The following is an 18,874-nucleotide window of genomic DNA, read 5'->3' on the forward strand; positions in this document are numbered from 1 at the left end:
GATGGAGTCAGACTGCTGCTTTGATTACCTCTTACTCGTGACTAAAGCTTTCAGCAGCTCCAAAGCTCCCGATTTGATAGGTCACGATGTCTGTGTTTATTCATACAGTACATACACACTCACATGCATTCATGCACACAATTCTTTTAGAAGCCACTTTTTGGGAACGACAATCACAGAATTAATGATCAAATATCAGGAACATTAATTCAGTGGTAGGAAAGAAGGTCTAGTGAGAGTGTGTGTTTAGGACACTCACCAAGGTCTGCCATGGTGTATTCCTGTCCTCTGAAGTAAACTCGATCCTGCTTGTAGACAGGCAGTTTATAGTTTCGCCTCTCACATAGATGATGAAGTAACTGGGTAGGTTTCAGGTGATCTCGCCACTGGTTGACACCCGACCTAAAGCCAGCACAGAGACAAAAAACTTCTATTCTGTTTGGAAAGCTGTTGAGATTATCAGCAGTTAAAAATAAAATTTTTGGAAAACTAAACTTAATTATTTATATTTTTTATTTCCAGAAAAGTCAGTAGAGGACAGGACATGATGTGAGAACAAGGGGAATCAAGATACAGTTAAGTCAAAATCCATTCTCTGAACTCTGCCATTAATAGTCCCAATCACATTCATTACTCGCAAATTGTAATTGGCACATTAAAGACTCAGAAGTCACTTCTTTAAAAAAAAATTATATTGTCATTGATAATGTGGTAGTTAAAGGAAATAGGACAGAAGAGAGATTTTCTTACAGACAGTAGGTTTGTGGCAGGCCACAACAAGCACCATGACGGGACAAAAAGCGATTCTCCAGATCGATGACGGTCTCTCCGATTATTTCATCTTTAGAGAGCATGTCATAATCATACAATATGATTTTCAGGTCCTTCTCTAGAGGCAAACTGCATGTCAGCTCAAACATCCTTAAAAAAAGAAGCAAAAGGTAGGATTTGGCTTTTATGAAGGTAGCTATACACACACTTCGTATTCTGTCATTGATCAGTCGCCAGATCAACTTTGTATCCTGTATTTATATAATGTCAAGAATGTCAGAATTAAGGGCTGGATCATTATTTTGAGTGTGGCGACCCCTGCTGGTATAGTTATAAGTATAGATCTCTGTGGTGATGTGTTTCTGTGTATGTGTGTGTTTGTGGGCGGGTTTGGGTGGTTTAGGAGGACATTTTTTTAGGTAACAAACTGGTAATTACTAGGATATTATGCTATAAATGTGGTTTATGAGGACATTTCTAGTGTCCCTATAATTCAAATCGCTTAAAAAAAAAAAAACACATACTAAACTATGTTTTTTTGAAAACGTAAAAATGCAGAAAGTTTTTTTGTGAGGGTTAGGTTTAAGGTTAGGGGATAGACTCTATAGTTCGTACAGTATAAAAATCATTATGTCTATGGAGAGTCCTCATAACTATAGCCGCACCAACGTGTGTGTGTGTGTGTGTGTGTACATAAGTAAGAGAAAGAAACAGACATGCTCACTTTCCAAAGACGGGGTCCAAAGTACAGGGTATGTAACTGTCGTGGTCATTGACTGATTTCTTGCCAAGTGTGATCTTAACGTAAGGGTCACACTATGAAAGAACAAGAATTGCTAGTTATGCATGTGTTAACACAGTCACACACACTTGCGCAGACATACTATAAGGCAACAATATCTAAAACAACACACCCTCTTTATTACAACCCCTCTTTGCTCTCATGGTGGAAAACGCATCAGATCTCTATGATCAGTGTCATTTAATAGGCATTATATGTGTGAGTATATGTGTGAAATGTTCTATATCATAACTCCTGGCCTGAGTAGGTGATGAAAGGACATCATCTTAACATATTTGCAACTAATGAAGGGAAAGGCCATCTGACGGTGGGCCAGAAGTGGTGGCGCATTGGCCAGGTCTAGGGCTGCCATTGAGAGTTTATGGCTGTCGGTAAAAGGGTGGCTCCATGTTTTCATAAGACATTTCTCTGCTCTCTTATGACTCTGGCACTGCAGAGGCTTTGCAGAGGGCTAATACAACTTGTCTGCCTGATGAAGCTCAAAGTGATGTAAAACAAAGTTTAAAAACAAAACTTCAGAGATTTGAAAATGTGTCTAGTGAGAAAAGTAAAGGATTGCTGTTACAACTTCTCCCACCCCCATGCTATACAAACACTGTAAATCATAATGTGTGATAATGTGATTGTATTAAGCTCTAGACAATGATGTTCAGTTTAAACACTAATACTGGAACTTGACTGTATAGAAAAGAACAAAATTGAAAAACCGGTTAGCTGTGTTGTACCTACCTTGCCATTGGCATCTTTGGGCTGTAAGCCATAGGCCTGTATGATGTACACACGTACCACGCACTCCTCTATACTATTTGGTGGGAGTTTGCAGAACTGCCGTGGGGGTGTGGCCACTGCGGGATCATCAGGAAGTGGATATATCTTAAACGAACCCTAAATAAGGACAGGAGTCAGAGAAGTTGAAGTGTGTTACTTATGACACAATTAGATTTTCTGGGGACCTGTTGTCTGGAGCCTTCTGGTCAAACCCCAATTTTCACTTCCACCCTTCAAATTTAGCTTCCTTAAATCTTACAAGAAGTCTGTTAAAATCTGAAATCCAAATAAACCAGGGAAAAGCTCCTAAAATCTCAAAGAAAAAAAGTACAAAAAGCTCCCAATAAAAAAGGTACCACTGGTAGCACTGGTTTGGAATTCTTCAATGCCTTGAATAAGCATCTATTCCCAGAAGAACAGTATAGGAGCCCAGGCCGCACGCAACATGATCACACAGGAATTCGGAATTGTTGCTTCCGAATGTTCTAGTACCCTGGCATCAGCCCCATAATTCCGAGTTACTGACAAGTGCCATCTCCCATAAGACATTTCTGCAGGAGTTAATATGAATTTCCCTTCTCCTATGGTGTGACTGGAAGCACATTGCATAGGTGAGTAGGAGTGTAGGAGAGTCGGGTTCTTGTCCAGGAATTAATTGCGTTTGCATAATTAGTGATGACTGCAATTCTGAGGTTCCATTTTTTCCTCTAAAATTACATTTTCACTCCACTGACGGTTAGATTTAGGGTTGGGGTTTGGGTTGCAATAAAATATGGATTCTTCCTCACTGTATAACATTCTTTACAGCTAAAACAACTCGCTTTACAACTAGCTTTTGACGCCCCTCTCTGGGCATTTCACCCAGAAGCTGGAGCTCACGCGTGCCCTTACTTAAAATACTTCCTGCTTCGGCCACTGGGAGCAGTGTTTCGAATTTCTGTGCGCACAGAGTGAGTTTAGCTCAAGAAAAGTCTACCAACTGTTTCCGAATTTACTGTTGATAGATAAATGGGACAATGTCAGCTTCCACCATTTACAGTAGTTCCACTACACTACGCATTCATAAATTTCCTAAATTCAAAAGATTTAATGTCCTAAAAAAAATTCCACCTGGCGATGGAAAATGTGTGACTGAAGCCCATATCAACAAGTAACTCATGTTGAAGCAATCCTCACATACAGTTTTGACATCATACCAGGCACTATTTCCACCACAGTTTTGGCCAAGGAACCAGAATCAGTTACAGAGATGGAATTATGTGGCCATATCCAAATGGCAGGATAAGAAATGTTTTGTTTTGGGGGTTTTTCAATTGGCAACAATTAACAGCCTGACCAAGCCACAGTACTTGACAATGACATAATATTTGTTGCATTTTCTCTCCGTAAACTGACACATTTCACATTGTATAATGCTTCTGCTTTATTTCAAAATGTAGATATGTAATTTGGGTGTAAGTTAATGTAGTCAGATTTTATTTATTTTTTTTAGGAGAAAGTTTTATCTTTTGCAACACAGTGTCTACATTGCTGCTTAATTTGTGTAACATAAATGATACTATAAGTGTGATTCTGACTGGATGGATGGATGGTTTGATTTCGAGGGATGGGAGTAAAGCTTTAACAAGTCGTGAGTTTTTCATGCGTCTTTAAGATTTTGATAATGTAGAATTCGATAATTAGCTTTCTGCATACAATTTGGGGAAACTGGTAAATTATTCTGAAAAATACTGTAAAGAACCCAGAAAGCAATACACTTTTTTTTTTAATCTCCAAAGGACCATAAAAAGAACTCAAGAACCATATTAATTAAAAATGATTACTAATAATCAGGGCTGCAGTTAGAAATTCTTGGGTCCGGTACAAAACGAATTCAGCGGGCCGCCCTCCAGTTAGTTGTTGTTAGTTGGGTGGGATACGGACAGTTCTTTCATCAATGTGCACTGCCCCGGCAGCTTTCGCTTTTGCGCTCTGTCTCCATTTTTATATCTCCCGCTGAATGTGATTGGATGCGATATACAATATGGAACACCATTTCTGTGCCCCCTCCAGCCTGGGCCTGAGACAAAAGATCCAGTTGTCCCCCCTTAACGGTGGCCCTGCTAAAAAATTTATTTAAAAAAGGCAATGAGACAAGTGACCCACAAACTCATTTTTGAGTTCTAGACAGTATGCAGAAAAGATGGCATAAGCTACTGGTTCTGTGTTACAGAATGCTCTGAATTATAGAATTGCTCAAAAGGCAAATTTGGCAAAGCACATACTTAAAAAGAAGGCCTGATTCAAATTACTTTATTGTCCAATCACTGCATTAGCTCAGCTAATTAGCATTGACACCAAACTCTTGCTTCATCTGGCACTGTCTGAATGTTCTTCTTCATGAAGACTGAATGGGAGCACATGTGATAGTTGTTGAACTGATCAGGTCACTTCTCATGAACTTGCTGAGTGATAATGAATGACCCTACCTTGAACTCTCCAACAATGGAAGGGTCATCACTCTCGTCTTGGGTTCTTCCACAGTAAAGTCTGAACGTTCGGCAAAAATCAGCAAATTGCTCAAAGCTTTCGACCTTCTCCAGTTCTGTGTCGTACACCTGGGAAAGGAAGGACAGGAGCGTATGAGTGTGTGTGAATGTCGCATGTTGTGATGTATGATTTGTATGCATGATTTGTATGCAGATCCAGTTCTTTGAAAATGTACTTTAATCAGATCCGGGGCTGAAAGGATAATAGGTCCATTGTTTCTTTAGCCAAAACAGTTTTTGCTAAGAATCTTAGACTCTGGGATCTTTAATTATGGGTTTAACATTTCAGTTGCAAAGTCAAACAACCTCAAACGCACCATTAATGTAAAAAGATCCAGAAATTCTTGATTACGAGAATGTTTAAAGGCAGCAATAAATTGCATAAAAATTACTTGTGCCTTAAGAAAATATGCATTGCTGTGATATTACACAACACCATAACAAGTGGCACACAACTCTCCATCTAAATGGTGTCCAAATGGCCACCCAGGAGACAGCTTAGTGACAGGAATATGAAGGAATCATCGTAAACTGGGTTCTGTGTTAGTCCAGATGACTCACTTTGTGCACAGGCCTGGTCCCGACAACCCTGAACATGTAATACTGCACACATAACATCAAACCTTTTTCAATTATCTGTCTCTTTTGCTCCTTCTAATCTCTCCCTAAGGGACCATTACCCCAAAATAACAACTTATCTCAAAAGTTTCAGGAAAACAGTGTCCGTCTGTCACCCCTCCAGGTGCCCAGGATTCACTCACACGGTGGCAGCCAACAATCAAGCCCCGCCTTGCAGGTAGCCCAAGACACCAGCCCTTGCCAGATGACTAATAGATACAATTAGATTGGAAAGGTTGGAAAAAATGGCTAAGAGAAGAAGAGAGAGAAAGTTGTGGTGACGGGAGATCGCTGACAAACCAGGCTGAGATTGAGGGATGAGAGGAGGGGGAAATGGTCTTATGATGTCAGTAACGGAGCCCTTGTCGGCACTTGGTTATCCCCCTGTGGAAACCCTGACATGAATTCATCGGAAAAGTTGGGAATCTGGCAGCCACAGGCTCTATTATAAATGGATAAGCTTGTGGGAAGTTGGCCGGGGTGTACTGGAGTAAGGGTGAATGAATACTTAAAAGTAGGCATGCGTGCTCCCGAGGGGGACGACGGAACTTTGAAGTTCTGGTGTGGAGCCAATGTTTCTGCAACCTCTGTTTCTGGCATTCTTATGTTAGGTTTTGCTTTGGCACTGATAATGTCACTACAGTTACAGTGTAGGGTTATTGTTAATATCCATGAAGCAATTTCATGCTGATGGGATATCTTTCGACACACCATTGTTACTCTGTTACATCTATCGTTTAGGCATTACATTATATCTTAGACATTTTTACATAAAATGTTTTAATTTAGCAGACTAATTTATCCACAAATGAGAAAAATACAAGCAGAAGCAAGGAGAGAACACAACACTATAGGGCTGCTATGGTACATGTTTCTGTGGTGAACAAATTTGCTGACTTTGTCTTGCAAAGGCTAACGTCGTACACACGATTATAAATATGCACAGTGTGTGTGTGTGTGTGTGTGTGTGTATGTGTATATATATACACACACACACACACACACACACACACACACACACACACACACACACACACACACACAGAGCTCTGGAAAGAAATTAAGAGACCACTGCAAAATTATCAGTTTCTCTGGATTTACCATTTATAGCTATGTGTTTGAGTAAAATGAACATTTTTGTTTTATTCTACAAAGTACTGACAACATTTCTCCCAAATTCCAAAGAAAAATATTGTCATTTATTTGCAGAAAATGACAACTGGTCAAAATAACAAAAAAGATGCAGTGTTTTCAGACCATATTTCAAGTTCATATTCATTTTTAAACAACACAATACTATTGTTTAACTTAGAGTTCAGAAATCAATATTTGGTGGAATAACCCTGATTTTCAATCACAGCTTTCATGCATCTTGGTATGCTCTCTACCAGTCCTTCACATTGCTGTTGGATGACTTTATGCCACTCCTGGTGCAAAAATTCAAGCAGCTCTGCTTTGTTTGATGGCTTGTGACCATCCATCTTCCTCCTGATCACATTCCAGAGGTTTTCAATAGGGTTCAGGTCTGGAGGTTGGGCTGGCCATGACAGGGTCTTGATCCGGTGGTCCTCCATCAGCACCTTGACTGACCTGGCTGTGTGACATGGAGCATTGTCCTGCTGGAAAAGCCAATCCTCAGAGTTGAGGAACATTGTCAGAGCAGAAAGAAGCAAGTTTTCTTCCAGGATAACCTTGTACATGGCTTGATTCAAGTTGAAAGATTTTACTTGGTTCAATGGCAATCAGCACAGTATGGCATACAGCAGAGATGTACTGATTCCAATTTTCTTGGCCGATTCCGATTTCCGATTTTTTTTGCAAGTGTGACCTGCCAATACCGATTTTTGCCGATTCCGATTTTCTTTCTAAGAACTATAATTGACAGCATATACAAACAAAAATCTACTTTTCTTCAATGCAAAAGTTTTCATAATAAAAGAAATTAAACATTACAATTTCCCCCAAACTGCACAAAGTTACAGGATCTTCTCTCACTTAAACGACTCTCAAAATAAAGTGCTGTGACTGGAAAGAGGTAGAAATAACAATTAACCGAAAATTAGTTGCTTTATATAACAAAACAGATGTCATTTTCCACTATGTTTATAAATTGACCTTTTTCTCTTTTTTACTCATCTCACAAAAGTCCAAAGATTACAAGCCTATGAACAAAACTGAAGTGTACAATACTCTTCCAAATAATAATAGGTGCAGTGGATAATAATTAAATAAGGCACCTTTTCTTTGTTGCCAACATATGTATAGGCAAAATGCTATTACTTGAGCATTAATGGCAAGTTGTTCTTCACAAACAGAAGCTTCTCTGCCTTGTCACCTGATAATCAGTTTCTCCTTTCATCTATCACATGTCCAGCCAAGCTAAACAAGCGCTCACTTTCAAAGCTTGTACATGGAGCAGAGAGGTAGACTCGGGCAAGTGAAGCAAGCGCAGGGAAACTATCTTTGTTGATCCTCCAGTAGGTCAATGCGTTTTTGCTTCTGCTGCTGGGCAACTCGGAGAGGTAGCTCTGTACCTGCATAGATGAGGGGTCAAATCTGACCAATCCTTCTTGTCTTTGTTTATGCAAAAGGTACAAGAATCGCTGTTTTTTCCTAGCTATATTTGAAACACAATCATTTGACTCAAATAATTGTGTTTCAAATATAGCTAGGAAAACAAAGCATAACAATTAACCTATAGCTATATTGCTATGTTCATCCAATTTGTTTTATACTCTAGGCTACACTCACGTTAACATGATGACAATTGTTATTATTGGCAATAATTATATTGTTTTATTATTATTAGTAGTAGTAGTAGTAGTAGTAGTAGTAGTAGTAAGTAGTAGCAGTAGATGTTAGTAGCAGAAATATTGCTAATAATAATCATCATCATCATCATGTTTACATTATATAGTAACAGTTGGCTATATAACCTACCTGAGATCAATAACAGTGGCCAAAGTATACAGTGGCTCCTTTTCAATGTTGCTGAACCGTCTCTGAACCACCTCCAGCAGTGTGGTTTTTGCAGTGCCCACTCCACGGTCTGTGTCTGCCCTTCTCAAAAGCTGTTTAAGTGCAGTGATGGCTGGAATGACGTCTGCAGCTGTTGCTGTCGAGGAGCTAATTTCCTTTGCGAGTTCCTCAAAAGGTGCGAGCAGGCTCATGACGTTCTCAATAAGCCCCCACTGATCTATGTTGAGTGTGGCTGGCAGCTCGTGTTCCGCAGGATATGCTCCCAAAGCACGTTCTCTGCTCCACCAGCGATTGCAGCATATAGTATGTGCTGTTCCATCTGGTCGAAACATCTTGCTGCAGTCTTTTACTGGGCTGACCCAACTGTGCCTGAGTGTCATGAAGTCACGAATAGGCGAGGGTTGAGTGTTTGTCCGACAATCTTCCTGGCAATTGCCACCACATCAGTGATGCTTCGCTGGGACAGCAGACCTTCATTCACAACCAGCTGCAATGTATGTGCCATGCAGAGCAAACTTGCCATGTTGCCTTCGTCAAGTGCTTTTTTTATATTTCTTGCATTGTCTCGAAGCACGACATGAACGCTTGTCCAAACCCAACCGCTGCAACATCGTGTCAAATTTTGCTGCTTGGTTGGCAGCAGTATGGGACCCCGTCATTTCTTGACAGTGCAGAAGTAGTTGTTGTCACTGGAAATCTTTGTCCACCCAGTGAGCAGTCAGACTCAACATTGACATTAAGCTTACGTTAGATGTCCAAATATCAGTTGTAAAACTGATTGCTGCTTCGGGATCGGCTTGTAACAGGCTGCGTGTGTGACATGACACGAGATTAAACAACCTGGGCAATGCGACGTCAGAAAAGTACCGCCTACTCTGTATTGTGTATTTTGGGCTGAGGAAATGTATCAGATTTCTGAAGCCTCTGTCATCAACTATGGAGAATGGCTGGTCATCCAGGGCCAAGAATTACATAATTTTCCTCGTAATTGCTTTGGTCTTTTCGTTGCTCATACCAAGGAAAGAGAGGAGAGGCTGCTGACTTGTGGCTGGCTCTGCGCTCTGGCTAGCTTTAGCCGCTTTCCCTTTTTTAGCTGCTTCAAACTGGGCATGTTCAGCTGGGTGATGGCGTTTTAAGTGTCTAATTAGGTTTGTTGTTCCAAACGTTTTCGTGGTGGTTCCCCCACAGTTTACTTTAGCCTTATAATTATTACAAATTGCGAACTTTGTGTCTTCTTCACTCACAGTGAAGAACTTCCACGCCAACGACATGTTTACATGCAGCTGTGAGAGTGAGCGTGGCTGTGACGTTATTGCCTACGCCGCTAGCATCAAAATGGACTGGCTCGGAATTGGAAAGACGTGATACTGGACGAGCATGCGGAAAATTGGCTGATTCTGGTCCCTGGCCGGTCGATCGGTGCATCTCTAGCATACAAATCTTTACAGATACAGGTTCCAATACACTTGGCAGTGGGTGGGAATATTTGTATAAGCATGCAAATGTGGTTCTAAAATATTAGAATTGCTTAGTTTGTTACAGTGCAGCAAGATAAAGAATATAACAATATTCCCATTAGGTTATTCACTCTATTACTTCAATTATCTCAAGTCACACAAATATTCACTTATACTTTAAAACTAAGCAAAATATAGAACAAATAATGTCTTCAAAAAGCTTTCAGTAACAACTTGGTATGCTAATGAAGCTAACTCCACTTAATTTATTAAACAAACTTTAACTTCCTAGATTATAAATATACACTTACATTGTGTCACTGAAGCACACTCATTGAAAACCCACTCAGGAATCACTTGAAAAGGCTAGGAACCCAGAAACAATTTAAAAGTAGTCTGTACGCAACATGTGGTTCTGCCATTTTGTTCCCGATTTCTGAGCGTGACACCCACACCCCGCTGGCCATAGTTTGTAACACACTTGAGTAACTATGTACATACTCAATTTACTATAGGCCTATTGCACAGCCGCCCCCAAATTTAGGCACCAAATTTGTCCCTGATAAAGGCCCACAGTTATGGAGTGACTGTATCATTTGGGACTGAGGGAAGTACAATCATCCTCACAACTAGCCTGGTATAGGTTCGGTCTTTGTTTAGTACTTCTGCAGTTCTGATACACCTGTCTGCACTTGGTATAACTTTGGTAACCCTTCCAATTGACTAAAGGGCTCTAGGTAACTGAGGATCCACCAGCAAAACGGCTTTGCCAATGGCAATGTCCTCTACCTCTCCCTGCAACTTTGATCGAGTCTGTAAACTTGGCAGGTAGTGCTTCATGAAGGAAAACCAGAATAGATTTGTGAGGACCTGACAGTACCTCCAGCATTTCCAACTTGTCATCTTGCTCGGAGGGTATACCACTTGTGGGAGAGAGCCATCTAGCCACCCCATGAGAAGGTGATTTGGAGTAACAGGATCTATGTCTGAGACATCTGATGATATGTAGCCAAGGGGTTTGGAATTCAGTATTACCAAGAGCTCAGTCAGTACTGTCCTATGGACTTCCTCTGTGACAGACTGGGCACCAATAGAAGCATACAAAGCTGTTTAACTGATCAAATTTCATGTTCCCATGCTCCCCTGAAATGGGGAGCCCCAGATGGATTGAAGTGGAAGTGTATTTTCTGTTTTTCTAACTGCTGTTTGAACTCAGGGGACATAGTTTTGAATGCCTCATTCAGCTCCTTTTCTCCCACTTTAAAGTTGGTCCCGTGATCATACCATAGTTCAAAGGGAGTTCTTCTGCGAGCCACAAATCTTCTGAGTCCCATGAGAAAGGAATAAGTATCAGTCCTTGAGAGCACATCTAAGTGGACACATCTGGTTGTTAGACACTTCCATATTATTCCCCATCTTTTCTGTATTCTCCGTCCAATCTTTACAGAGAAGGGGCCAAAGCAATCCACTCCTGCAGAGTAAAATGTGGGATTAAATAACAATCCACACAACTGGTAGATTAGATATTTGTGAGGTTTCTGGTTTGGCTCTCCATTTGCGACAGTCTGTGCATTGGAACTGGTGATGGCGTGTGGCCTCTCCTCCACGATGAATCCAGGACTTCCTTCTGATCTCAGCCAGGACTCTCTCTGGGCCTGGATGTCTCAACATACAACAAAAATGCATGGCTTTCCCTTGCAACAGAATCATTATTCATATCCTGTGTCACATAACACCTGGGAAAGGTGATGGCAGGAAGGGATTTGAATTAATCTTCCCACTTAAATCAGGTCTGCAGAAGTTCATCAGGGAACAGAGGGTCATCTCATTCACTAGGCTTAGCACACAGTTGTTGGATTAGGGTCTTTGCTCTGATAGTGTTAGGGAGGATGAATCCTAGTGGGTCATATTGACTGGTAAGGACCCAATATAAATTGCACATTGTTGGCATTCCGTAATCTAAAGGACAATGTTTGTATCTGAGAGTATCGCTGGGGCAGTGCCAATGAAGACATAAGGTGGTTTCAGGTGCTTCTGTTTCTTTATGTGACAGCCAGTGTTCAGTACTGGTCGATTGGGCTTCCTTTGGTATGTAACAAACTGATTTGAGGCCCACAGTCGGATTTCGAATCCTCCACTAGCTAACAGTTCTCTTAGACCAGTGGTTCTCAGCCAGGGGGTCGGGACCCACCGGAGGGCCTCAAGATCTCTTCAAATTATTTAAAATATGATATGATAGCTTATTATAATTTTTATATAATTATTATAATTCAACTTCCTGAAAATGCTAAAAAATTTAATAACTCCCTTCAACAGCTTGCTTTTTATGAAGAATATATGGTTCTAAACATTACTGGAATCACAAGTTTTAAGGAAATATCTTATAATAGATATATCTTATAAAAATCTAATACCCTATATGAGGGGGCCTTCATATATTTTTTCAGACAATGGGGGTCCTTGAAGTCAAAATGGTAGAGAATCACTGTCTTAGCCAATCAACTAGCTTTCTTGCTTCCTCAGCTGATGTCAAACTCTGAAGGCAGTAGTCAACATAGAAATTTCTATGTATGGCAGATTGGAGGTATGGTTATGTTGGTTAAGGACACGCTTCTGCAATGCGTAAGCAGCACAACACGGGCACAACACATCTGCATCTATGTCATGTTTCATATCCCTCCAGATGGATTGGCTAGGATAGGCTTGTCCATTTCCTCAAGTTCCTCATTCTCTCAGCAACAGAATGCTCTCTGAATCTTAGCAGGACTCCCAGGAGGGATGGACTCAGTGGAGGACCAGGTAGCAGTGATTCATTCAAGTTCATTCCTTTATACTGGAAGGAGCAGTTAAAAACCAGTCGATTTTTATAATTATGGGTGATCATACGATGTGGAATGAACCAACTGTCTTTGCTCTGTGCCACTTTGTCTGGGTTCAGCTTGGCAACATATCCTGCTTCAACTAGTTTCTGAGTAAGCAGCTGAACACTTAGGATCTTTTAAGAGAGGCTTCTCAGTTCTTCTAAGGTTTGGCATTACTGCTTCTTTGGAGGCATTTAGGCAAGCCATGCCTGATTTGCGCAACATAGGGGTAGTATACCTCTGGACACCGTTAATGTCAACCGTGATGGTTCCTTTTCCTGGAAGTTCAAGGGCCTCCTGATCCTCTCTGGAGCGGGTGGCTAGTTTCTCATTATGGTAAGGGAAGGGTGTCCATTTCCCACAGCGTTGCTACATTTCTCATCAGCTCTGCCTGCTGGTTTGACAGTGAGGTATAAAGGACCTGCTGAGGATGGAGGGGATTCAGCAGGAGTTTAGCTGGGCCCAGGAGTGTCCAACCAAGTCTGGTCTTGATGGTGGCTGGCCCGCCAGGGGGTTCAAGACAAACTGGTTCGATTGGGTTTATTAAATTAGGCTGGTCAGCACCTATCAGCAGGAGTGGGTGAATCTTCTCAAAGGGCTACAAAGGAAGACCCTTCAGGTGCTTGTACTTGTCCATAAGTGCCTCCACCAGGTATGATTGTTGTGCCAAGCCCAGTTGTTCAGCTGTAAAGGCATGCTTAATATGGAAAGTCTTCTGGGGTTGTGCCACAGGAGATATACAGAATGAAAAGGTAGAACCTCGCAGTATTGACACATTCTGTTGTATGTTTCTGAGTGACAATTTCTCCTCGCCTTTCAGACCCAGATTCTTAGCTGCAGTGAATAACATGATGGTGCACTCAGATCCATCGTCAAGTACTGTGTATGTGTCCAAGGTCTGGTTCTTATTTCTCAGAAGGACTTTGACTACTTTTAACAAGACACGGCTATTTGTCCCAGGTTTGTCTATGTATAAGGTTTCTGCAGTAGAACCTGGAACTAGTGAGGTGTCTTTGGCTACCTTGTGGTTAATGTCATGAAGTATTAGCAAAAGTTTACCTTTACATTTGCTGCAAGGCTTCTTCAGATTGCACTGTGCAGCTAGATGTGACCTTCCACACTTCCAACAGCGCTTGTTAGTTATGTTTCATCTGTTCAGTTGTGAGCTGCTGAATGTTAAGGCACTGACTGAGAAAATGGTCTGTATTCTCACAGTAGGGACAATAAGCTTTGCATTTCACTTGGTTCTCAGCTGGAGTGGAAGTTTTAGCTGGAGAGGGAGGTGTGCTTGTGGAGGGATTTCCCACTCTATGCAGGACAGTAGCTGGTCTTGGCCTTTGAGCTCTCCATTTCTCAATCCTTTGCTTTGGCCACCCCTTCAACTGAATGTTCTCCATAATTTGTTGGAACTCTGACTGCATGATTCAGACTGCAACCATTTGGAAAACTCATGAAGTGTGAACGTTGAGGCATTATTCTACAGCATTTGTCTCAGATGGCAATTTTGTCAGCAGGCGAGCAAAATGAGAACCACACCTCAATTCAGCATCCCCATCTTGTCTAAAGGATTTCAACAGCCCCACAAGAGCTTGAACTTGTAATGCAAACCTTTCAAAGGCTTCAGGGGCCCCTGAACAGACATCTGGTGCATCCATCACACTGGCAATCTTAGTGCAAGTTGGTGAGGCTTACAGAATTTCTCCATCAGTGGTTCCATTGTGTCAGTGTAAGGATATGAAGAGTTGAGAAATTAGTCTGCAATCAGTCTAGCTTCTTCAAGCTGCAGATGATCCACCAATATTTGGTACTTAAACAACTCTGACCCATCCTCAGGTAACAGATTCTGTAGTGCGAGCTTCAGACGTGCAAACTCACTTGGGTCCTAATGTTCAAGGTTAGGAATGCTGGGCTTAGGACCTCTGCAATCTGCAGCTGGCACTTGGGGCTGAACTTAAGGGCACTCTAACCAGAAAGGCCCTGGTCTTTGTGCAGATGGTGGCACTGGGGAGAAGTACACGTTCCTCTTAGGTCTAGATTCAGGCTCATGGGATCTTTAAGGTACTTCTGATGGCCCATATGATTGCTCAGCAACATACAGGGGTTTGTTTGAATACCACTATGCGTCAAAATATTCATACCACCCAGGAGGTGGCTCCCTCTGGTGGAGTGGAACATGACTGGGTAAACGTCTACTAGGAGTTGCATGCTTTGAGGTGACCTCATCTTTCATAATCTGTAAATGACCCATCATCTTGTCAATAAGGTTCATCATGTCAGTAGCACTATGAGGTTCAGTATGGTGAGCTCTCTGCGGATAAGGTGGGTAGCTAGGAGTATCAGCAGCACAACCCACACCACCAGGTATGATGGAGGTGAATAAGGGAGAGGGGAAACCACATATGAAAGGGTGACATGTGAGTCAATCGAGGCAGTTCCACCATATTAGGTAGGTACACACTGGTACATATTCGACCTTTGGGCATACTATTTGGGGCAGGCATAGACTTAGTTGTTTGCCAAACAACTTGACAGGGAACCTCAGGTAATTTGAAGGAAGTAGCTTGATACTGGTGGGCAGGGAAGGCCTGTGCCTGTGGTTCTGGAAGGTGGGGGTATTAAGTTGACTCTGATGGCAATCTCTCTCTCTGTACTGGACATCAGTTAGTTGAGGTGAAACAGCTCTATTATCTTGACTGCCAACTGATGAGGGGTTTGAGCCTCTGCATGAATAATGATGTGCCATCTGTAATGCACCTTCCTCCTCTTGTCTTTGCTCATACCACGCTGTGCTTATGTGCTGAGGATGCTCACTTATCTGCCTATAACCAGCATAGTCCACTTGAAAGTCATCATAGTAGGCAGGATGACATATCTGGCATTTTGGCTGTACACTCTGGGACAGATCCTCTCTGATGCTCATCAACCATACTGTCACTGTAGCAAATCACTATCCGGCTCGAAGGACCATTTGTTTGGAAGTGTTAGATTGATAATGTGTCTGGTTACAGTATATAGCATTTGCTACAGGATGTCAATCAAGACTTAGGAAGACAGTATCAATTTAAAAGACATTTACTTGGTTCAATGGCAATCAGCACAGTATGGCATACAGATCTTTACAGATATAGGTTCCAAAACACTTGACAGTGGGTGGGAATATTTGTATAAGCATGCTAGTGTGGTTCTAAATTAAAGAAATACAATAAAAGAATAATTACTAAACAGGAATATGCTACAGCACTACTAAATATGACAACAATATACATATAAGGCTGAATTATTAAATTGCTTAGTTTGTTACAATACAACAAAATTCCCAGTAAGGTTATTTACTCTATTACTTCAATTATCTCAATAGTCACACAATTATTCACTTGTACTTTAAAACTATGCAAAATATAGAACAAATAATGTCTTCAAATAGCTTTCAGTAACAACTTGGAATGCTACTGAAGCTAATTTCACTTAATTTATTAAACATACTTTAACTTCCTAGATCACAAATTGTGTTAAATATACACTTACATTGTGTCACTGATGCACACTCATTGAAAACCCACTCAGGAGCCACTTGAAAAGGCTGGGAACTCAGGAACAAATAAAAAGCAGTCTGTACTCAACATGTGGTTCTGCCATTTTGTTTCTGATTCAACACACCTGTGGTGCTGATGCAATACTTGCATTAAACTTTACTTGAGCTTGACTCCCCCCTGCAGGCCATTGTTGGTAACACACTTGAATAACAGTGTACATACTCAATTTACTGAGGGCCTTTTGCACACTTCTAGTTCATTGCATACAGTCCATTTACATGACCAACTTCTTATGAATGTGCCGGGTTTGTTTATACTGCTGGTGCTTGAGGGAATGGACTATATAATAGGATGCAGACGGTGGAATGACCGGAGAAAAACTCAGAATTAAATTGCACTTGACGCTAACTTTTGAAAAAACTTAATTATGGGCAAAACTGGTGTGATATAAATGATGGCATAACTGTGTTATAATCATCTATTTTTTTTTATTTTTTTTTAATTGATAGAAATAATTATCACACAATAAATATTTAGATTGTTTCTGTTTATTTCACTCTTTGTTTAGATTATCATAGTTTTAAACATAATAATAATAATTTGTATTTATATAATGAAAATGAAGGTCAGGTACAAGGGTGAATCTATAATATCTATATAAAAGCATTTGAAAAGTACCAAAAATATTTGATGAAGGCCTGGTAAAAATGAATGAGACCTTCATATAACACACACACAAAAAAAGAAAGAAATCCCCTGGGACATGAAATTGCCCAAATTTGAAGAAACAACCATAAATACTTTTTTTTTTTTTTTAAAAAAAGGCAGCACAAAACCAAGGTTTAAGAGAACACGAAATGCATCAGCTGCTTGCTATCAAATCTGTATCCCAGCTAGTTAGCTCATTCTGTCTAACGTCATGTCAGTCTTGCCACGGAATTCAAGCAGTCTCTCTTTGCAGATTCAGACTGAGTTAAGACAATAACCACATCACAGAAGTATTTATTGCTGCAGATACGCCAATTTTAATTTAATTGGCGTATCTGCAGCAATAAATACTTCTAATTTAATTTAATCTTAAAAATTGATGATGGGCTGAATGGCAAAGCAAATAGAATATGTGCATCTAATTTCTTACAATTAGTATGATGCAGCCTTTTAATTATAATTTATTTATACAATATACAGAGTAAATTCTCTTTAGTTATGTTTGTAATTCAGTTGGAGGAATCATACACATAGTGCAATCATATGCAAATGAGTGCCTTCACATTCAGAATTGTTGCGGCCATTTTGTTAATAAAATAAATAATTTCAAGACAGATTCTTTGTTCTCTCTGCTGTACTGAAATCGTACCAAACCGTGCCCCTAAACCGGGGTACATACTACACCATGAATTTTGTGTACTATTGCAGCCCTACAACACAAGTAGTGCTACCATACCAAATTTCCACAAGAGTTGTAAGTGCAAGAGGCTAGTTAGTTAATCAAAAAGTGTTTTTAGTGACTTTTTGAAGACTGTAATGGAGTCTGCTGTTTAAGTGAAGGCTGGCTTTACCTGCAGTGTATCGAACCCTTTCTCCAGATAACTTCCACACTTGTTCCTCTCACCTGTAGAGGCATAAAACTTGCTCCACCAGTCCATAAATTCATCCTGCTGTAGACAGAAGAAAGAATCGAGAAATAAGACTCCAGCAAGGAAGGTCTGTTCAGTATCTGACACCACATCCCTGAACATTAGTTCCAATTTAATAGACCTTTGCTGAATGAAATTATTCCAAAAATGTAAATTTTATGATCATGAGCATTTATTTTGAAAGCATTGAAAAGACTCAACTTACCCACTGCCCCATCTAAACATGTCCCACAAATTCAATACAAACAATAAGACAAGATTAGGTTTGAAAAGCTAAAGGGAAAAAAGTTTCAAGGGAAAATTCCCTCAGTGGTCAAAATATTTGAAATAGCATGTACAAATGACAGTGACACCATCCACAGACCAAACATAACTTAATCTTTTCCATAAGTGACTGATAAATCATACATCTGCTGTAAAGTTGGTAATAGTGAGCATATCAACCGAAACGAGAATGAGCTTTAAAATTGTCTTTGGCAATTGTCTTTCCTGGTACATCTCCACTGATACTGTAAGTCTGCACAACGCTCACTCATTCCAGATGGAAAGTGTGGGAATTTTTCAAAGATGGCACAAATCAGGCAGTTTAAACCTCAGCCAACACCACCTTCTCCTCCAAAAAAAAAAAAAAAAAAAAAGACAAAAGAGTGTTGTTAGAGAAGAAAAACACCCTCTGGAAGTGACACTGCCTCAAAACAAGAAACATGAGTACAAGAGTAGTATGATGACTAATCATGCTGATGTGAGCCTGTGTCAGTAACTGCAAATTCAACACATGATGAAATATGTGTCAATGTGAGCGTGTGTTTGACAGAAGGATGAAATTGACCGACATCGCACAGAACACAGTGTGTTTGAGAGAGACTCTTACACACTCTGTCCATCCACACGCAACTCTCTTCCAGAAGGCCAATTTCGGC

At 40.6% G+C, this 18,874-nt stretch overlaps 1 protein-coding gene across 3 annotated transcripts in view; it reads right to left on the reverse strand.

The window, feature by feature from the left end:
- The window catches only part of LOC127454638 (dysferlin-like), a 139,517-nt gene that overhangs the window by 27,038 nt on the left and 93,605 nt on the right, over positions 1-18,874 (reverse strand). For all 3 annotated transcript variants that reach the window (XM_051722074.1, XM_051722152.1, XM_051722023.1), the window contains exons 41-46: positions 17,877-17,975; positions 4,810-4,938; positions 2,303-2,458; positions 1,496-1,587; positions 751-921; positions 260-402 (exon numbers count right to left, since the gene is read on the reverse strand). In XM_051722074.1, coding sequence (XP_051578034.1) covers positions 260-402; positions 751-921; positions 1,496-1,587; positions 2,303-2,458; positions 4,810-4,938; positions 17,877-17,975 — 790 coding nt within the window. The remainder of the gene's footprint in view (positions 1-259; positions 403-750; positions 922-1,495; positions 1,588-2,302; positions 2,459-4,809; positions 4,939-17,876; positions 17,976-18,874) is intronic.

This window comes from Myxocyprinus asiaticus, chromosome 1 (genome assembly GCF_019703515.2).
Source record: "Myxocyprinus asiaticus isolate MX2 ecotype Aquarium Trade chromosome 1, UBuf_Myxa_2, whole genome shotgun sequence".
Classification (NCBI taxonomy): Eukaryota; Metazoa; Chordata; class Actinopteri; order Cypriniformes; family Catostomidae; genus Myxocyprinus; species Myxocyprinus asiaticus.